This window comes from Lutjanus erythropterus, chromosome 6, assembly GCF_056507025.1.
Source record: "Lutjanus erythropterus isolate fLutEry1 chromosome 6, fLutEry1.hap2, whole genome shotgun sequence".
Lineage (NCBI taxonomy): Eukaryota > Metazoa > Chordata > Actinopteri > Lutjaniformes > Lutjanidae > Lutjanus > Lutjanus erythropterus.
In genome coordinates, this window is record NC_139322.1 from 28,724,464 (window position 1) to 28,747,329 (window position 22,866).

Below are 22,866 nucleotides of genomic sequence, written 5' to 3' on the forward strand. Positions count from 1 at the left end.
ATGTTGTGCTTGTCAGATGAATACTGTCAATGTATAAACCAGAGTGTTAGCTGAGTGAAAAAAATACTGAGTAAAAACCATGTCTTTGTTTTGTTATTGACATTAGTGAGCAGGTAGCAGTGATACTGCTGTCTGTCACCATTTGTCCTGAGTAGAAAAGGTGAGAACTGCCTGAGAAGAACAGAACTGAGCTTATACCTCTCACAGACTAAAATACCTTTGTGTAAACTTAAAGACTGTTGTTTGCAATGAACAGAAGTAAGCTAACTAAAAGAACTCCACTCCGTTTTGACATATGTTTATCATTAGCTAGTGGCTTATTTGAAAAGCCAACACCAGTGTAATGTTAACACACTAGTGTGTTTGTGAGAGTGGAGGCTTAAATGTTCTTCAGACAAAACCTAGGGGGTCGTTGTTTGTTACCTGTGTTTGTACACCGTTGCAAGTTATGAAGCCAGCGGTAGCTAACTTAGCTGTTTGCTCGTAAGCTGAATGAACTGTAAATTTAGCAAGTTATTCATTTCAGCTGCAGTGGCTGGCACCCAGTAACAGAAGTAAGTAATGTTAAGTTGTTGCCTGGATGTTGTATACGATAATAGTAACATTATATTATTTTAATGCATTCAAAAGATGAAACATGTAAGCTAAATGCCCTGCAGACCTAGCTAGAACAACATTAGCTTGCACAGTACAGTAGTAGTTTGTCAAGTTGCTTTGAGAAAGGTGAATAATGAGCTTTATGTGAACAGTCTGAACACAAAACTAACATTTTATTTTTTAATTATAAGTCCTTTTCATGGTAGGCAGGTGTAAATAAAACAAAGAATAATAGATGCATTCCACTACCAACTACCAATTCAATGGTGCCTCCTATCTCTACTGTTTATGTTTTCAGTAAACATTTGACCTTACATGAAGTTTCCCTAATGTGTGTGTCTTTGTGTTGCCATAGCAATGCATCATTCACAGAAAGGAAAGGACCTCTGGGAAAGATGTAGTTGAACTGAACTGAAAAAGCATTTTCAATTCTATTCTAGTTCAACATTTGTATTTGTTGGATGGTATATGCAGTTTAATTAAGCTGTTATGTTTTGGCTTGTTTGCAGATGCATCAGAGGCTGGTTTGTTGACTTTCATGGCTATTCAGTGGTATTAGGAAGCTTTGAGATGCTTAGATAATGCCATTTTGACAACTGATAGATTGCATAGATTACATGTGTGTCTGTGCATGGCTGTCTGTTTGCTTTTCTGTGTACTGTTTGTCTTTGCATATGTATGAAAACTTATAGTCTGCAGTATACACAGAAGGATGTTCTAGTGCCAGCTGCCAGCTAAATCTACTCAACTCTGGCTGGCCTGCTACTTTTATTAGAGCTGAAGCGATTATTTAATTCATTTATTTGTCAGTCCAAAGAGAGATTGACACCTGTTTACGTATTGCATATTTCCAGCTTCTTATTGTTTGCTTTAGGTTTGAGAAAATTGTGATGAGCATTTTTCATTATTTCTGACATTTATTGACTAGATAATTGGGGAGAGAACTGGATGATAAATCAGTTATAAATGTGCTTTCTGCTGCAGCCCTCATTTAAACATCTAAATGACTCTACATTTTTGGAGTTAATGGGAGGAAATTCTTGCAAGGCTGCTGGCTGAATACCTAACAGAAACCTGATCTTAATTTGAGTGAACCATGGCATTCTGATCTTTTAGTTTGAGATACTTGTATTTTTTCCTTGATCTAGAGTACACAACATAGTCAACTTGCTTAGTTTCACTCAGTTCCTGGATGTCTATGGGAACATGATTTTTATTTAGTTATTTGATGCCAAAGACACTCAACAACTGGGTCAATATAGTCAAATATTTCTGTTTATACAACTTTAGACTATGCTAAATACATAAAAGGTCTTTCCAAAGGCTTTGATTAGTTTGGGATTAGTCTGGGAAAGTAGGAAAAACTGTAAAATGCCCCAATACTGTATCTTTCAACTATCTCTCTAACCAAATCACATACACAGAGTAGGTTAGGCTGCTCTCTGTGATCTCCTTTTGATAACTAATATTCTTTACTTCCACTCGTTGAGTCTCCCATGCAATTGTTTGGGGAGGGAATACTTTTATAGGAATACTTTTTGGAATATTCAGTATTGAGCACAAATATTTGTTCTTGCTAAAATAGACACATTAAAGCCAGATAAAGCACAAATATCGTGTTCCCCCTTTTCTCATTTGGGTGGCAATTTGAACTTGGGAAATATATATGTGTTCATGCACTTGCAAAACGCTGATAAAATATGCACGTTACACAAATAGACAAAAAAGTTAATTTTGTACCCTGTATACACGTATATATCTGTATGCACCTGTGTGTTCGCTCTGACCATGGCCTCTGTCTGTGTTTGCAGGTTTACAGGTGGTTTTAAACTCCATTATTAAAGCCATGGTCCCCCTGCTTCACATTGCTCTGCTGGTCCTCTTCGTCATCATCATCTACGCCATCATCGGCCTGGAGCTCTTCATTGGGAAAATGCATGCCACATGCTACGTGACACAAACAGGTATGACAGTGCAGAGACTTTTATTTTATTTTTTAATTTGTCTGTAAATTTGATTTTGCCGGTTGTTCTGTTCAATTCTGTTGAGTCAGCCATGAGACTTTCCTGGAGAATTTCATTGTTTTCTTGATTTTTATCCTTTAAAGGCAAAGAACGCAAAAAACAAAGTATAGAAAAAGTAATCCCTCTCATCATCATGCCTTTTCCTTCTTATTTTCTCATTACTTTGCTGTTCTCGAAATGCTTTACCAACCCAAATTGTTGGTATTTGATATCCTGGGAATGAGACTTTACAAGCAACTATCTTTCTGCTACAGCAGTTGATAAATCCTAATACTGCCTTTAAACCCTTTTTAAATTGGGTCCCACATCCAACCTACAGTATAAACAGGAGTATACGTCTTGTCTTTGGACAGATACAAGATTTAATCCCTGAGAATGAATGGACACATGTACCTTGTATGTGAATGGTGGGCGGCAAGCTGCTGAAAACAGGACAGAACAACAGATGGTGGATTAAATCCAGTGATTAAATGACTAATATCTGGCTATTATGTAAACAGGCTTGACCTTTACTCCAGCACTGCTTCCAACGTGGCATAATTATTCAAGAAGTAAGGATAAACTGATGGAGGGTTTTCAGTCATAAACGTCAAGTATATACATATACTGTATATATATGTAACTACAGGGTCATAGCACTTTTCAGGAGTGGTATGCTATACAGGAACATGACAGCAATTTTCATGGAGCGTCTCTCTCTGTTTCTCCGTCTCTCTCGCACACCTTTCACCTAATCTCTCCCTCTCTTTCTTGCTTTGATCTGCTTGTTTGTGAACGTCAGGAGAAGCATTGTAGATTTAAGTCGAGAGGTCATGACAGAGCGAGATGCAAGCTCCCTTTAATCCCCCCCTCACTTGTGACTGTTGGCCCTGAGAAAGGCACTTAGCTTGTGGTTTTTATGTATGTTCGGCTGGAGTGAGGCCATGTGTCTACATCAAAACAAGCGCGTGTGCTTGCAAAAATATGTGGAGATTTTGAAAAGGCGGGAAAGTTCAACATGTTGTGGGATCATCTGCTATGCGTGTATGTGTGCTTACCATCATTTTCTGCGATGGTTATATAATGATCACATGATAACAGAACACCTAGTGATAAAGTGTAACCTAGAGGACTGTATGACGGGATGTATGGACTGCTGATCTCTACTGTATGTGCTTGTTGATACAGTTTAAATAACTGTGTATGATCATCTTTGATTATCTTCATACAGAGTAAGTGTAATAATGATAATGATCATAATTTCAGAATCACTTTTCAGAGAAGTCAAAGGAAAATGTAATCACAGAACATAGGATAAAAGGAGTATGAGAAAAAACAAGGTATGGGGTAACAGTAAAAGGAGACTATAAAATGATATTATTCAACCTGTGTAAAAATGTCAGTACTGTAACATGTACTGTAAATAGCAAAAGGCTATTATAAAAAATGCAGTAAAAAAAAATAGAGGAATGCACTCATCAGAGGCAACAGATGGTTAAGCACCTACTGCAATGCCACCACAACTGCCACATGCAGCAGCAGAGATTTGAAATGTTTTGAGTTTTTGTGTAGTATACGTACGGAGTGTATGTTTTGTTATATAAATGTGTGCAAAGTTTTTAATCAAGTATTTTGTATAGTATACAGTTTTCTTTGAGCTGCATAGAGTAGTGTAATGGTATTGTAACAGAGTATCCTGGGTTCATCTAAGTGACTTAATAAAGGAAACAACAGGATGATAAGTCCAAACTTCTTACTTTAAACATTCAATAGTCAGTATAAAACAGAGCATTTAATAAAAAAAAGGTTTTTCAAAGTTGTTCAAAAATTTTTGAATCACAGCAACCATGAGCATACAGTCATAAATGTGCACAGCCCGCACAGAAAAGGCTGATGGCTTCAGTACTATGTGAAATTAACTACTAACTAATTAACACACAACCTATTGCATTCTCTAAAAAGATAAGATAAAAAGGGTTTTGAAGTGAGATTTAGGAAAAGAGAGAGATATCATTTTATGGTAAGCTGTTACAAAGCAGAGACATTAGTGCAGCAGGGGCAAACTCAGCCTCATGCAGGCAAAAGACCTAAACTGGCAGTCAGTGAAGACAGTGGGTGGTCATATGTTCACACGCAACAGTTATGCCATGTAAATCCTTCTGTGTAATAGAGATACTATATGAAAGATTCTAAAACAAATAGGCACCAACCACAGGATGCAAAGAAAATTGGAAGTAATATGTGCAAATAAAACAATACTGTTTTTTTTTCTGTTTTCACTAAACACCTCTTTTCAACAGAGTCAAATCAGCATGGCATCATACTTAATATGGTGGGCTTGTGAAGTGTTTCAAACCATCTGGATATCGGTGTCAACTGTTTTAAATCAGTTTCACCTTTTTGATAGGCTTCACCATGCACCAGTAGATATACCATAGACTAGTAGATTCACCAGTCTCACTCTGTGCCCCCAGGTGCCCTGGCAGAGGAAGAGTCCACGCCGTGTGCGATATCAGGGCACGGCCGTCATTGCCTCAATGGTACAGTTTGCAGAGAGGGCTGGCAAGGCCCCAACAACGGCATCACCAACTTCGACAATTTCTTGTTTGCCATGCTCACTGTGTTCCAGTGCATCACCATGGAGGGCTGGACCGACGTTCTCTACTGGGTAATCTGCCACTCTGCATCAAAATTACTATGATGATGAGGCCCGAAAGGCACCATATTTCTGGTTTATCTATCCATGTGTCTCGCTGTTGAAACTTCTGATTTTGACAGAACCTTATGAAATATTGTGCTACTTCCAGCATATTTGAAACTATGCTAACTCATGACAAAGTCAAAAATCATGACCCAGTTACTCAAGATAACCCACAGACCCTGTAGTGAGCAATTTCATGTAGGAACTATTGTCTTTCCAAAGAAAGAAAGTAGTTCAAGTAGATTCTACTGTAGAAAGAACATAGATCCTACTTGAAACTGCTCACAACAAGGTCTGTGGATTATCTTGAATAACCAGGTTATGATTTCTAGAAAGAGATAATGCTGTTAAGTTTTTCAAATGTATTTTTGGTGCTTTGAGCACCACAAGCTGAGTATCATTTAATTCCATTATATTCAAAAGAAGGCAGACATTTTTGGATGCACAGCACTAAAGGTAAAAAGAAAAATAAATATTTGTGATTTTTGGCTTAACATTACTTAAGATCATATAAGACATTTTATCTCAAAAATATTCATTTAGAGGATGTGTTCCAATAGTAGTATTGAAATTTATCAAAGTCCATGCTATATGCATTATATGAGCAAGTGTATTTGTATAGCACCATTTAGCAACAATTTTGTTTACATAAGACATTATCATTGTATTATTATGTTCACACTGGAAATGTAAACTGTAAAATGGACAAAATGTATGAGATGACAAAACTGACACACAGGGCATGATAACAGTAATGATGTCCAAAGATGAATTTAAAAAGTTTACATTATGGACCATACTCATTGATGTTCTTTGTTTATAAAATCTAAAATGACATTCTGTTCCTGTCTCTCCTGCAAAGAAATCCTCATTGAGAGCTGTAACCTAAGCCTGAACCATCGCCCTCCTGTTAATAGATAACAACTAGTATTTTAAAATAATAAAGAAAGCTGGGATCACTTGAAAATCTTCAGCTTCTCATTAGCAGAAATCACCTTCTAATTAGCTACAACACTCAGCATTGACGCTCAACTCAGAATGAGTTTTCGTCACAGTCCACCCACATGCTTTTATTGATGGGGACCCTCATCTATGAAATAATGAAGCTCTCTCCTTCTCTTCCTCTCTCTCCCTCACACACTTTACTTCTCTTATGCATGTGTGTGTTACCATGGCAACCCAATGCTAACAGTGCTGTGAAAATGGTGAAGGAAGGAGACTCGACAAACCTTAAAGAAGATGAAAGATAGATAGAGAGATAGATTAAATTTGACCTCTGACCTTTCCTACAGAAATCGATCACTGCAGCAGGGTGGGTGGATGCATCGTGCTGTGGCTGGAGGCAGACTCAGGACATTGTGTTGTCTCTGCCCTGCCAGCAGGTGTGCTGTTTTCTAGAGGGAATATGAACCATGAAGGGCTCCTAGGCTTGTCCCCATAGGAGAACTCTTTTTAGGTCCTGGTAGAACCCAGGTACCAGGTTCCACTTCCTCAGAGGGTTATACCTGGAACCCAACATTAAGGGTTATACCCAGAACCCTCTGTGCAAGGTTTTTCTCAGAACCGCTTTATATGAGGTTCTAGAGAAAACTCTTTTATGGTGTAATGGCTCCTCTCATAGCCCTGTCTGGTGGTTCTATCCAGAACCTTTCTACATTCTAAGGGTGCTAACAAGAACCCACATAGTGGGTTCTACTGACAATCGATTTATATTTCAAGGGTTTTATCTAGAACACACTCACAGGGAGTTCTACTGAGAACCCTTTTATATGATGGTACAAAGAACCCTTGACAAGTGTTCTTCCAAGATCTCAACAATACTTAACGAACTCTTCCTTCCCAAAAGGGTTTTTTAGATCATTTGTTCCCAGCCTGGAGTCCGTGCCCCAAGACTTTGTCTACTCTGATCCTCAAAATCAGATTTGCACATCAACTAAAATCACAATTTCAAGGTTTGCACATGTTTTCCAAAGTCAAATTCAAATACGTTTGCAGCATTTTCAAGCTTTTCCAGCACCTTACAGCTGGTAAATGACATCTTTATATACAACATCTTTATGTTATTGTACTATAATCCACCAAAATTATGTTTTGTGATAGAATTCTACAGATGGGTGACAAAGTTTCGTATTTGAAAATGCGTCACCTGTCTATAAGTAGACTTGACTTCCTATTAGGGTTCTAAATTTTGTTGATAATTGAAAATGCTGATAATTGATTAATTGATTAATCAATAATAATTAATATGATATAAAACAAAATTTTTTGTATTATTTTCCTTTTTCTTATTTCAAGTTAAATTTTTAAATTTCGTCATCTAATGAATGGCTCTACTAGATAAAACAATGTCAAATGAGGTCCAATTAATGCAATTTCTAGACTACCGATTAATTATCAATAATACATGTTTAATCACTTAAATCCTTATTGTCAATTAATCAATTAATGATTTCTCATCAACTTCCTATACAGTCTGGCTCAGCAAATATTTGACTTACTTGGTAAATATTCTAAGGATGGAAACAATATTCTAATGTAATCTAATTGCTGCTTATTTTGGACAGTAAAACTTAAGAATGAATAATGTTTTCTTTTAGTGTATGTGCACGTGTGCGAGGGCTGTGGGGGGGGGGGACCCCTAGTCTTACAAAGAACTCTTCACAAACCTTTTCTTCAAAGAAACCCATTTTGAGCCCCTATTCTAAATGCGTAGAATGACATGCAGAAATCGAGCAAAAAAGTCAATTGTAAAGTGTGTGTGTGTGCGTGCGTGTGTGTGTGTGTGTGTGTGTGTGTGTGTGTGTGTGTGTGTTTTGTGGTCATAAACAGACAAACTCCAACTATCAACTCTAAGTGTCTCTTTGCCAAACAGCTCTGTTAAAAGGCACTGTAGCTCTGTAGTGTGGTCATTTGCCACAGCCTCATTACTAACAGATATCTCATCTTTTAATACCTCCTCCACTCTTTACTGATACAGTTGTCTCTCCCATGGCGCCCTCTAGTGGTCACAGTTCCCACACCAGTTTTATTTATTTCATGAAGGACATCATGACCATTTAAGTGTGTCCAGTCAATTACTGGAGTAGTAAGCAAGATGGGTTTGTACTCCAAAAAGTACAAATACATGGCAGTGACACTTATGACTGTACATGTGATAACCCTACTTTCAAAAACATATTTTTAAGGCTGTGCATGGAAGTAAACTGCCAATACCCAGAGTGTTCAGATAGGGGGGCCAATTTGCACCAGCCACTAGCCAAATGCTGGTAAAATATGAGCGTGGCTCATATTTAATAATAATGATTTACTATTGAGTGGCTGATTTCCCAACCTGAGTCTGAGGCACTAAACACTGCTTTTCTTCCATTGATTCAGTTCATAGATAATAATACATCTTGAATCTGTGTGTAAAGGTACAGGTGAGTGTAGGTGCTTTTTACTGGCAGAAGCTGTGAAAAATAGCAGGCGTCCAGCATCATGCATCATTCATACTTGAACAGCTGTACACAAAGCCAGCTGTCAAACCAAAAATGTGATGCAACTATACTACATGCTCAATCACAGTGATCTTTGGGAGTAAACATAACAGATTTTTTTTTCTTTTTCTGACCTGTAATTTTCAGTTTGCAGTTCGGTTTAAAATAAAAAATAAAAAAAACAACATGACAACTTTTATACATGAGATATGACGTGTAATCTTCATTTCGTTTTTCTCTGCTTGTGTTTCTATTTAGATGAATGATGCAATGGGCTTTGAGCTGCCATGGGTCTACTTTGTGAGTCTGGTCATCTTTGGATCTTTCTTTGTCCTCAACTTGGTTTTGGGTGTGTTGAGTGGGTAAGTTTTGAGTGTGACTATGTTTTAATAAGTTGTATTATGCATCTTTCTTTAAATTCTGCATATTTTTTCACCACTTTTTTGGTCGTCTGTACATCTCTTTTTCATAAACGCAAAATCTCTGCAATGCATGAAGGGAATTTCTTCAAATTTGGCACAAATGTCCAATTTGACTCAAGGATGAACTGATTAGAATTTTGTGATCAGGTTTTCGGCCATAACTCAAAAATCCATGCACCAATTATGACAAAATTTCACACAACCTTTTAGAATTTGTAGCTTCTTTGGGGCATCATCCATATTTGAAGTATTGTAGTCCACCACAAGCCCACTGGTTCTGTTGATATTGAGCTTAAGGTGACTGTTGTTGTACAATGTGATGAAGCTCTCTGTCACTCCTTATGTCCAGTATGCTCGCTGGAAATTATTCCCTGGAATCTGCAGTACTGATTTTTTGGATGTGCTGTTGTTACATATTGCTCCTTTGAATTTCCATTAAAGTCTTCACTACATATATGAGTCTTAATACATGGTATAAAGTTTTTCTTGACTGACAGAGGCATACAACTGCAAGGCAGTAATTTTACATTAATGACTTGTTTTCATGTGTAAGAATATTTTCGGATACTTTTGGAAATTATGCCGTACCTTTTAATTGTTCACATATAAGTAATCATTGTCATTTCTGTGACCTTGAACAAAATAAACAGGTTTAGAAAATGGATGGATTGAGTGGTTGCTGCCTGTTATGCACAATTGCGTCCATTCTGGCCCTCCGTGTTATTACAGTATTATTTGTCTCAGGTTTGACAGTTGCATTGTGCTCCGCCCTCTCCAGAGAGTTTTCCAAAGAGCGAGAGAAGGCCAAGGCGCGGGGTGATTTCCAGAAGCTACGTGAGAAGCAGCAGCTAGAGGAAGACCTGAAGGGCTACCTGGACTGGATCACCCAGGCCGAGGACATAGACCCTGAGAACGAGGAGGAGGGAGATGAGGAGGGCAAGCGTAACCGTGAGTTACCTGGATTTAACTGATTTTGTCCCGCTGTCCTCATATAAAGGAAAATTAAGAATGCAAACAGAACTGTCGGTTACTGAGCTGTATGATCCTCTGCCAAAATCAAATAGCTTTATTGGCGTGAACTAAAATACGTTGTTGCCAAAGCAACAACAACATAAGAAAAACCTTTAAACAGCATAACAAAAGCCTTTAAATAATTCTGTGCGTCTCTTTGCCCCATTGATTGTGAGAGGAGGCAGGTGAAGAGGGCAAACCTTTACTCATCTATCTGTTGTTATTCCACTCTGACAAGCTCACTGATGATTTGACTTTTTCCCACAGACATACTGACAGGTTACAGTTAGAAATGACATACTGACAAACTATCTTACATCCAGTACAAAGGGACAACATCACATGCTACAGACTGTTGATTCCACACAAATGTCACCTTACAAAGATGCATTCAACATTCAATAAAATACAGACCGCAGACCATGTGGTTGCGCTTTTTTTTATAGAGCATTAATAAGATGTAACAAGCCGTACTTTTTATTAAATTAGACAAAAACTAGAAATAGTCAGAGGACAGAAAGTACACACATTCTGTACTCAAGTAGAAGTACAGATACTTGTGTAAAAAAGACTCTGGTATTAATTCAACATCTTTACGCAAATAAGTACAGGCTCTGAAATGTACTCAGTATCAAAGTAAAAAGTAAAAAGTAAAGTATCAAAGTAAAAAGTCACCATCTGAAGGACATTACTTTCATCTTGTTAGTTTTTCATTTTGTTTGTTATGTGATTTTTTGTCTCGTGTTACATTTTCTACTTTTTTTTTTAGTTACATCCTTTTCTTCAACATTGTTTTTGTCTTGTCACGTCTTGTTACGTCTGTCGTGCCTGATATGCACATATTAGGCTAAAGTCAGTGGGAAAGCAGCACACAATGATGCAAAATAAAACAATAATCAGCAGTTCCCCTCAAATGCATTATAGCTAAAGGAACAAACCTGTTTTGAAAATGTAAGGAGTCAAAAGTACAGATGTTTGTGTTAAAATGTAATGAGAAAAAGTAAAAAGTTGTCAGAAAAATAAACACTGTCTAATAAAGTTAGTTTTTGTCTAATTTGATATAAAGTACAGCTTGTAACATCTTATTAGTGTACTGTAAAATAATAATAATAATAATAATAATAATAAAGTACGACCAACCATTTCTATTCCAGAAAACATACTGAACCAAAATGAGACATTCACCACCTGAAATATCCATACTATTCTGGCAAAATGATTGTTATTAAGCAAAGCATGTAATGGTTAGTGTTACAGTAGTCTTACTGTAGTAGTACTGCAGTTCTTACTCTTTATTCTTCTGTTCTGCTGCTATTTTACAGTGCCTTTATATATTACATTGCTGTGATTAAATAGTTCAAAGATAGAATTATTGACTTTCCTGTACATCTTCTGTTTGTCTACATCACTTGTATATGAGTCACAATGTGCTGCAGTATCACACTGTTTGTATAGATGTAACTGTTACATCTACTAATAATATGAATGTATTACACATAGGTGCTCATGATTATTTCAAAACTGATCAATGCAGATGTAAACTCTCTGCAGGTTAGAGCAGTCATGATCCATTTTCTTTGAACACTAACCAGTAATGTGTTCTCAACACATTTCCCTCTTAATGGTGAGGGAACTGTACTTCAGTGAAATACTGAGCCTCCATTATATTAAACTCTCCTTGGGGAGGTGCAAGAGAGCAGTGAAGGTAGTGAGTATAAACACTATGACTTTAGCCAAGCTAAGCCAGCTAAGAATGTGGGAAACAGCATTGCTCTGATTTTTGGCCTTTTCTATGGCGTGGCTTTGTGTGCGTTGGTCATCACAACAACACAGGGGTAGATGTGGTTGTTTGTGTGCGTACAGTATAAGAGAGATCATTCAGCTCCTTCTGATGTGGACGGGGATTATTGTGGGAACAGGATATGTCCACTCGTGACTTTCCTGTGTTACAATCATGAGATAGAGATGAGACAATCATAAGAAAAGAATTCAGATAACTGGACACATCAACCTAGTTCCCTGAAGAATGCAGTTATGATTTACTTAAAAGAAATTTAAACACCATACAGTCTCTTCAAGTTCTGTTTTTATTCAACACCTTAATCACTGTATGTTTTGTTCTTTTATTCAGTTGTCTCTTTTATCCTATAAAGCAACCAAAAAAAAATTGTTAAATAAATAACATGTAATATATTTACTGTACTAAATCATAAAATGACCATAATATGTCATTGTAGATTAAGAAAACATGCTAAGTTGAAATACTAGCTTCTTTAACAACTGTGCTACAGCCAGCATGTTCTTCCATGAAAAATAAATTCCAGGTCTGTGTATTTCTCTTTGCAGTATTCCTGAGCTTCGGTAATGGTCTTTGGGTCATAAACACAATGGTACTGATGCTCAGAGAAGACAGGACGAGCACTGTAATGAAGGACATACAAATACAGCTTGACTTTGCAACATTACATTTTAGCATATTCAGACATGTATCATTGTCCTGGCAGTGATCATGACTCATGAACGTAAAATAAATGGGATGTCAATTTGTACCAAGTTTGTATGAACATCAATTGATAGAAAAGTGTAATAAACACTCATGTTTGTTTTTATTTATATAAGTTCTCAAAAGGCAGTCAGAAGAACTTTTTCTATTGCTGGATGCTCGTGAAGTTCGTGACTGACCAAAGCCGCACTGAGTCAAGACCAGTGCGAGTATCAGGATAATGACTGGAATTAAAGGAGAAGTGTGTGATTTCCAGTGGCATCTAGCGTTCAAACCTTAGATTGCAACTAAGAGGATTTACCCCGACACCGCCCCTCTCTCACCAAGAGTATGGTGGCCGTCAGCGGACAAAATGGCGAGCGAAAGCTATCTCACAACAAACTACAATTATGTGTGTAGGATGAATTACCTGTCCAGCATAAAACAGACAACCTTTGCGTCACTGTGAAAACGTTTGTCCTCCATCAGCGATTTCCATCGTGTAAACGCTATGCCGATGTTGATTCGTGTTTTTGCCGTTTCCTGTCATGCTTGCGTTTACTTTCTACGCGTCTCCACTTCTTGGATGACAGGGGTTCACTGTCCGCTGCTTTTTGTTCTGGTACAGTGTATGTATGATCCTCCATTCGTCAAAACTGTGCCAGTCAAGGTTCACAACGCTAAATGGTCTGCCAGCAATCACCCGCGTCTATCCTGCCTGTCTACTTCCGTGTTTACGTTGCGGCGTCTACGTAAGGTCGCCATGGGCTTCCCAAGACTCACTGTTAGTGCAGTTTGTCCGCTCTGCGCTGCTGTAGACGGCACAGGATGATGATCTCCGTAAGGCGACCCGACAGTATGTAACTATAAATGGCTATTTCTAAAGTAACGGGAACATATAGATTATGAGTTTATGTTGATTGATAATAATAAATAACATACTTATATATAATATATCTCATTTATGTACATAAATTCCTGTAATTATTACACACTGGTCCTTTAAGTGACACCAGTCAAAAAAGGAACTTTGTGCAAAGTCCAGTGATGTGATGATGTGGAGGGACTAACTGCCATAATTAATTTTTACAAAGGCACACAGAGGAGTGATAGAGAGCTGAACATTATGATGCCCAGTGAAGTTGACCTTTGACCTTTTGGATATTAAACGTCATCAACTCATCATGTTATCCTATTAGTTTTTTTTTTTTTTTTTGGAAGTTATGTTTTTGGGCTTTTTTTGCCTGTATTACATAGGATAGCTGGAGAGTAGACAGGAAAAGAGGGTGAAGAGAGAGGGGATGACACGCAGCAAAGAGCCACAGGTGGGAGTCAAAACAGCAGCTCCTGCAGAGGACTGACAGCCTCCATACATGGGGCGGACACTCTACCAACTGAGCTAAATAGCTGCTCCATCCTATTAGATATTTGTGGGTCATTTGTCTAATAAGTGTATGAATTTGTAACTTATGATCAAAAATGTGTTTAGTGGGGTTACAGTGACCAAGGCCTAAATTCTTCTCAGTTCAAGAAATGTGACATGTAGTCATGTGTTGCATTTACAGGTCCTCCAGTTTTCTTTTCAATATAGATTAGCCGAACACATTGCATATCTACATACAGCAAGAAGAAAACTTAAAAAAAAGAGGTTTTTTAATTTCCTTGCAGCAAACAGGAAAGGAGAAAACTGGCCGTGGTTTTGCTGGATACCAAACTTGCTCAACTGTTATTGGAGCACAGAGGAAAAAGGAGTGGGAATATAGGAAGGGATGTCACGTTGCATTGTGGGTAATGTAGCTGCCAGGTTTTTGACAAAATAAAAAAGAATGGATGAATTTGAAAAAAGCAGTATCTCTGATTCTGCAGCATCAGTTTTGATCCTTTTTTAAACTGTCCATAGTGAATCTAACAATATTATTAAGTGCGATCTGAAGTCGGTGGAGTTATTTTTAAAGTCCACAGCAGAAAAAGGGAGATGCAAAATTTGAGCAATTAATTTATAATGAAATATATTTGCAGGACAGAATCCATAAGATGATTTTTCTTCTGTAACTGAATGCCTGGACTGGTGCCTGATTGTATAATTAATAACAGTGTGCAGGGACATGGGTTTTGGGTGTAAATCATTAAAATCCATCTGCTCCTTTGAAAGAATGTGTGTTGTGAGCCTTAGTTATAGTACAAGTGTGTGATACTGTTTTGTCCTGTGGTGCTGTTGCTTGCAGCCTCGCCTCTCTTCTTAATACTGCTACAGTGCCTTTAAACCATTCACAGTGCAGTCAGTATACTGTGTACCAGTCAGTTCATAGCCTCCAGTAATTGCCCTGCTTTTACCTCTGCTGCTAGACACCTGAGATAACACACTAACTTTCTTTCCTTGATTCCCGCAGTGTCTCTGTGCCTTGTAAGAAACTGTCTGTAGATTGCTGCTAACATTAGTTTTTTTTCCCCCTCTGTCTCCTTTTTCTTCCTTTTGTTTAGTCATAGCTTCCTCTCTTTTCACCAACAGTTGTTTTCTTCTCTGCCTTTTATCCTCTGCTTTCTTACTTGAAGTCTTGTTTATTGCTAATCCTTTCCAGTCTAATGTTGTATTAATAGTTACTCTGTCCAGAAATTAGTGGCTGTGTATGAAATCTTTCACTTATTCTCTACTCCCTACTCATTATTTACTTGTAGGGATTTCTTGGTCGAGAACTGTATGTTGTGCTCATTATATGGTGAAGAAAAAAACACTTTCAGACACTACTTTAGTCATTTTCTCTATGCCGTTAATTACATCGTCCACAACATAGGATTTGATAATCCTCATTATACATTTGGACTGCTCTAAAAATTGTTATAAAAGTGTTGTGGACTATACAGTGAGTAGTGGATGATTTCTGACAGCCATAGACCTAAAAATGAGCCGATATGGTTGAGAATTGAGTACAGTAACTTTTTTAAAAGTATTATGACAGAAATGTATTGAGCAAGACATTTTACAGTCAGTGATCTCTGGTTTGTAATCTAACAACAGCATTGTTTCAAAACTACCTCAAACATCATTATTGGCATTAATGTGCTGCAATTTCATATTATTTATCAGCTGACATAAACACCAGTATCGGTACATCTACAATTAGCTAATACATAACAGCCTGGATGATGAACGGTATATATTATCTATTACTATGGTCTAACACATACCACTATCATGCTTCAGTTAGCAAATATCTTGTGTAAAATGTCTTGTATAAACAGTGCTGTATGTTTTTATTCTTATGTCAGCACAAAACTTTAGGTTACTTGTGTAACCCCGGTTCTCAGAGTAGCATTAGAGAGATGTCTCACTGTGGGATACTGATATGAGGAGTTCTGAGGTGTCCTCAATGTCATAATCCAACTCCAGGACATCCTCCAGAGGGAGAGCTGCTGTGGCTAGGTGCTGCTAAGAGTCCCAGCTAGTGTCAGCGCACGGTGCAGTGACCGCAGCAGTCCTCTCCTTGTCCCTGTCAGACCAGAGTGGTGGTGAAGATAGCTCCAGTCTATGGACAGTTAAGTTAGCTAGCCTGCAGCTGGTTGAGTTTTGCTCTGAGGTGAGAAGAGGTGTTTGAATGATGCTACATTGTGTGCAAGCTATTTAAAGGTAGTTAGATCTGCCTGACATGTATGTCATTATCAGCAGCCAATCAGGATTAGTGTACATAATACAAAGGGAGGCGTATCCCACAGCAAGACATCGAAATGAATGCTATGAATGAGAATTATCTCCTCACCTATTATATTGTATGAAGGTGTTTTTAATCTTTCTCCTTCCTGCTACGTGCTGATCACCTTTATACTAGAAGTGAATATAACGGATGAATTTTACAGTAGCAGGACAACATAGTCCAGGCTCAGATATGCCCTTTAGATACACTTGTTTTGCAGCTTTTCTGGACATGGTAGCTATGTCTGAACTGTAGTTTGTATTGCAGCTGTCTCTTGTCGTACATTCCTCTCTCTCTCTCTCTTGTTCTGCTGTGTACTGACTCACTGCTTCCTCTGCTGTCTGGCTGTATGAACTGCATGTTGGTAACACCAAGGGGTCACGCTGGCTGACCTCACTGAGAAGAAGAAAGGAAAGTTTGGCTGGTTCACACAGTCCACAGAGACCCAGGGTAAATGTGTGCGCCCAAGTGTCTGGGAGTGTGTGTGTGTGTGTGTGTGTGTGTTTTGCACATGTTCATCAGAACAGTTCATCTTTGTCCTTGAGGGTGCCTGCCTCTGCCTGCATATGCTTTGCTTACACCTTTGTATTTGCATGCTGTCTGTTGTTTGTTTTTCCGTATCATAAGAAAATTCATTTCATCCAACACGTACACCTCATCATCCATCATCTCTGAACTCCCTTACGTCACATTGTTCCCTTCCAGTAAATCCTCCTTGCCAGTGAAATGAATCAACACTTTGTTCTTTGGAACAGATGAAAAGCTGAAGGAGAGTGAGTTTCGAGCAGCAACATCTTCTCAGGAAGTAACTAAGTTTATGGGGAATGTAGCTTTCAGTTTAAAGAAGAATAAAGCTATGAATAAAACGCTCATACAACTGAGATTGCCATTCATCTTGAACATGGTTTATTTTTTAGCATATTAAAGCTGCAGTAGGCAATATTATTACCTCTGACAAGGAGGTTATGTTTTCAGTGCTGTTTGTTTGTTTGTCAGCAGGATTACAGAAAAACAACTGACCTGATTTTCATGAAAATTGGTTTATGTGCAGTGTAACGTGGGTCAGGGAAGAACCTTATAAACTTTGGTGCAGATCCGTACTACAGAGTGTATACACAAATTATATTTTACTTTTGTTAACATTGTGACACAAGGCCTTGAGGAAAGTCTACACTCTTTGAGTGCTCTTCTAGTTTCCTTATAATTTTTGCTGATATAATTACATTTGAAAATTGCATGTAACAACAATATGGAATTGCAGGGTTCCTTTTGAAAAATGTGCATCTGTGAGCACCAGTTTGTATTTAGTTTAAAAAACAAAAAAACAAATCAATCAGGGTTAACTAGCATGTACACTAACCCTGCATGAACAAGATACTGCATGTCTTTCTTACCTCTGAGTCAGACATAACTAGCCAAACAGAACAGATGTTAGTTTGCCAATTAGTTACAACAGTTTGCAACCTTGATGTTCTGCTTCAAGCCCACCAAAATGCATGTGCATGTTTAGTGGGGGAGGGGTTAGCAGAGTAATACGAGGCAGCACAGAGAGATGGAAGGTTTTGCAGTGAGTATGTTCAAATTGCCTACTGCAGCTGTGGAGACACATGAACACATGTCCAGTAACACAGCAGAAAAGATACAGCATCAAATATGCTTTTTAAAAAACTCGTTTAGATGTCCGGTTGATTTTTTTTCCCCCATATTTGACATGCTTTACTTAAAAACTTTAACCTGTGCTTACTTTGGTACCAGTTTAAATATTACATCCTGGCATGCCTTCTAATGTATAGTAATATATAGAAATACAATATATCATCGTTTTCAGTTTATCTCAGGCCTGTGAATGAAAATTGTCAAAATATTTGTGTTCTGATCCCTCATGCAGTCATGATCATTTTGAACTCCTTTCATTGTCACCTAAACAAGGCAGCATTTTATGCATGTACTGCATATATGAGTTCCTATATACTGTATATTGTAATCTTGTGACTATGTAACTAATACCTGTTATAGCACACAGACCTGGACCAAATAGTTTGATCAAATATTTAAACTGAGCAATGCAGTTGGTACTGAAAAGATTCAGCATTCAACACAAATTAATCTGAGAACAGTATTTTCATTCTGATGGTGGTTTCAATTGATGGTTGGTTTTAAAAATGACAGAAATATTTTGCCAAGTCCAATTTGACTCAGGTCTGGCAGCATGTACTCACCGTGACTTGATCTATGCAGAAACCTTCAAATTCATACATTTTCAGTGTTCACAAAACAGGACAGTTGGTTTCACATGGTGCAACTCTGAGACCCAGTGTCCACCCAAATTGGATACTCTCAGTCTCTATCTTTAAGAACAAAACTGCTCTGTAATTACAGAAAAACCTGGCAGAAATTAATTTCTATTAATGTGAAACTTTTAGAAGGAGTTACCCCAGCATTTTCTATTTACACCTGCATTTTTTGTGTTTGTGTTCCGGTGGTTTGGCTTGGCTTATAAGCTATGTGACACATGAAAAAGGTAAAAATTTCAGCCTTGTAAAGACAAGGCTTATGTTATACATACACAACAGCGTCTGTCTAATGTGTGATTCTCTATACGTTACAGTAGATAATTGTTTTTCACATTCTTTGAAATATGGTTTTCTATATATATGTTTAAAAAATAGCTTTCAATTTAAATATACATTTCATCAGCCTTAAACCAAGCCAAACCAAAAATGCATGGGTGTCAACAGGAAAATCTATTATAATGTGAAATGTAGTGGTGAAACCTTTTTCCATCAGGACAGTTTTATGTCCTCAACCTCTTTGTCAACTTGCCACCTTATCATCTCACCTTACTTTATTGTTTTGTGTGTATGTGTGTGTCATATGCCAGCGAGCATACCCACAAGTGAGACAGAGTCGGTGAACACAGAGAATCACAACGGAGTGGAGGACAAATCGCCCTGCTGTGGACCGCTGTGGTGAGTGGGACATGTTATTATTATTATCCTCAGCTAATGAAAGAATTATCAGCCTGATTGAGGACAGTCAGTGGACACAATGTCTGATTTTACTTACTACAGGATTTCTGCAGGTCCTTGAAGCTTAAACGTAGAAAGTCTAAAATTCAATCATCTGAATTTTAGGTCTTAAAAAGTCTTAAATACAATTTCAACAGGTCCTTAAAAATTGATTGGATATAAAGTTAACATTACTTTTATAAAGTTGCAATAATCAGTCGCCCTTTTATTATTTTGTTTGTCTATGGCAACAGCTGCACATGTTGATGCAGTAGTACTTTGAGTGGCAATGTCCTGTTGAGGTTTATTAAATACGTCTATGCTTTATACCCAAAGTTTCAGTCTTTCTGCCAATTATTCCCAGTGGCCACTCACAGCATTGGCCACCGGCTCAAAATGCATTTTCTCCCATAAACCACTATTTTAAAAGACGTGTAAAACTGTTGCAGTTTTACACCTCGAACTGCAAAAAATGTCGGTGACACTTTCTCTCATTAATTTTTGATCTATGGAAGTTTTATATTTGTAAAACTGTCCTTGAGCCAAAAAAAAGCAATTTAGAAATCTGTGACAGTCACAATTTAAAGTCTATGGCCTAAGCAGTTGGGGCCAAGGGGGGAAACCAGGAAGTAAACACAGAAGCTAGAGAGATTTTTTTGGCTTATGTGCCAGGCGAGCAGCTCTCAACTGAATGAGCATCTTCTCTGCATACTATATCTAGTTCATTATGATACATCTATGATATAAAGTCATCAGAATTGCATAGGAAGTCAGAAAAGCATAAAGTGGCCACCAGCAAACACATACCATCACCCAATATTGTTCTGCATTCACAGCGGAAACAGCACCAACGTCCGGCCGCAGTGTGCATAAATTCATTTACTTATTTACAGTAATTCTAGAAGTCTGATTGTCTTTCATATCATTTTTCTGTTTGTTTGTTTTTATACCAGTATGGACATGAAATAGGCCTTAAATTGCATGCACAATGGTCTCTTAAAATTTCTTAAAAACTCTCGTATTGAGCTTGTTGAAACCTGCAGAAACCCTGTTGAATTGAAAATGTGACTCAAACACAGAGTGCACTTGTTGTTGCCCTTTATTTAAAAGTTGCCTCGTCTTTTATTCTCCCCAGTCAAAAAATTACTAAGTCAAAGTGCAGGTTAGTACCTTGGTGCTATATGCATGGTAGATGTTCTCATCATTCATTTATTTGACTTAACTCATCTTGCATGGCTCATTCTCACCCTGTATTTGAATTTCTCAGATCCCCAGTGTTTTCATCTAATTTTTTGCAGCTGATCCAATGTCTTTCATGTTTTGTTTCTAACCAACCAGTCTTGACTCAATCCTGATCTCACTACAGTTTCATTACTGTGCTTTTTCCCTGTTTACTCACCTAAAATCCACCCCAGTCCATTTAATTACTACTTTTACTAATACTGATGTTGTGTTTTCAATTTATGTCACCACATGTGAGAAATAAATGTTTTAATCAAATACATGAATTAAAAGTCAGAAGAGTTAATTCCAAAATGTGTTAAATTCACTATTTTCACACTAATAAATCTTAGTTTTAATTATTAATAATATTATGTGTAAATTTGGATCCAAACTCTTCCAAATATGGCCGCTCTTACTATGGTCATTGATTCTGAAGTGGATTTATTTGTCTGTCAGTCGTCAGTGGCGACGGTGGAACCGTTTCTGTCGCAGGAAATGTCGAGCAGCTGTGAAATCGGTGACATTTTATTGGCTGGTCATCATCTTGGTGTTCCTCAACACTCTCACCATCGCATCTGAGCACTACAACCAGCCAGACTGGCTGACTGAAGTACAAGGTATCTATTTTGATCTGTTCTGTTCTAAACATATATTTAGGTCAGTTTTCATGTCTTCATTCAACTATATAATTTGGTCCTAAAATAAGACCTGTCCTCTCCAGATGCAGCCAATAAAGTTCTCCTGGCAATGTTCACCTTGGAGATGCTGGTGAAGATGTACAGTTTGGGGCTGCAGGCCTACTTTGTGTCCCTGTTTAACCGCTTTGACTGTTTCGTGGTGTGTGGAGGAATCGTAGAGACCATCCTGGTGGAGCTGGCCATCATGTCTCCTCTGGGCATCTCTGTTTTCCGCTGTGTACGACTCCTTAGGATCTTCAAGGTCACACGGTGAGCAGCAGACAGTCATGTGTTTGTTTTATGGATGTGATAAAGATTTGAATGTGAAGAAAAGTTAAATGTTTCAAACCATGTTGTTTCTTTCATTCTTCTACAGTTCACCTTAAAATCAAAAATGCATATTTTCCTCTGGCTTGTAGTGCTATTTAGAAAGACGTTTTGGGATCAGCTGTATTACTGACCTGTGATTGGCCAAAGTCTCTTGTCATGAGCAAGATTTTCTAAAGTCTGAAAACAGCCTAGAGGAGGAGCAGAGGTCTAGTGAGATAAAACATGTACATGTAGGCTTATTGATATGGCATTAAGTTTTAAGCTGACAGGTCATCTGGGTAGCTCAGTTGGTAGAGCGTGTGCCCCATGTGTGGAGGGTGTGAGTCCACTGCAGCGGCCATGGGTTCAACTCCTGCCTGCGACCTCTTGCTGCTTGTCATTCCCCGACTCTCTCTCATGTCTTCTGCTGTCCTGTCAATTAAATATATACAATATATACTTACTGCTGGCACTGTTTGGATGTTGAATCTGTTGTCACATTAAAGGAGCACAAATCGTTTTCAAACTCAGTTAAGTATTACATCAGACAGAAGTCTAGTCTTCTTCTAGTCTTTGCCCCTCATTCCCTTCACAAGTTTGTGTGTGTGTGGATGTGTGTGTGGCATTTGGTGTATTTGTCCATTTGTTAACCTGATTTATATTTTTTCTTCTCCAGTCATTGGGCATCTCTCAGTAACCTGGTAGCGTCTCTGCTCAACTCCATGAAGTCCATCGCTTCCCTGTTACTGCTGCTCTTCCTCTTCATCATTATCTTCTCCCTGCTCGGCATGCAGCTTTTTGGGGGCAAGTTCAACTTTGATGAGACTGTGACCAAAAGGAGCACATTTGATAACTTCCCCCAGGCCCTGCTCACTGTGTTCCAGGTGAGGTTTTATTTGCTTCATTTGGAAATGATCTGCCAGAACTCTTGACATGGAATCACAGTGTCTGAAATAACAGGACAATAACAGAAGGCTTGAGCTGATTCAACATTCACCTTACACACGAAAAATCTCTGTCAAACAATCTCTGCTTGGGCAAATAGATCAGCATTTAAACATTTTACAAATTAAAATTTAAAAATCTCTAATGTAGCACCCCAGCACTCAGCAGCACTATTTTAGACCTATGTGATTTAAGGGACCTTAGGCTGGAATGATGGGGTGTTTGGGTTCATTAAATTCAGGTAGCTACCACAAAGGTTTGCCTATATTGGGTGAAACTCCAGTTTCTCTAATTAGGAGCAAAACTGCTTCACTTATCACTG

The 22,866-nt window shown here is 38.0% G+C and overlaps 1 protein-coding gene across 1 annotated transcript in view; it reads left to right on the forward strand.

Moving 5' to 3' along the window:
- The window catches only part of cacna1db (calcium channel, voltage-dependent, L type, alpha 1D subunit, b), a 123,450-nt gene that overhangs the window by 55,012 nt on the left and 45,572 nt on the right, over positions 1-22,866 (forward strand). Inside the window, exons 6-14 of the mRNA XM_084719873.1 lie at positions 2,409-2,561; positions 5,075-5,268; positions 9,036-9,139; positions 9,978-10,147; positions 19,263-19,350; positions 20,525-20,551; positions 21,070-21,230; positions 21,335-21,560; positions 22,276-22,483. Coding sequence (XP_084575999.1) covers positions 2,409-2,561; positions 5,075-5,268; positions 9,036-9,139; positions 9,978-10,147; positions 19,263-19,350; positions 20,525-20,551; positions 21,070-21,230; positions 21,335-21,560; positions 22,276-22,483 — 1,331 coding nt within the window. The remainder of the gene's footprint in view (positions 1-2,408; positions 2,562-5,074; positions 5,269-9,035; positions 9,140-9,977; positions 10,148-19,262; positions 19,351-20,524; positions 20,552-21,069; positions 21,231-21,334; positions 21,561-22,275; positions 22,484-22,866) is intronic.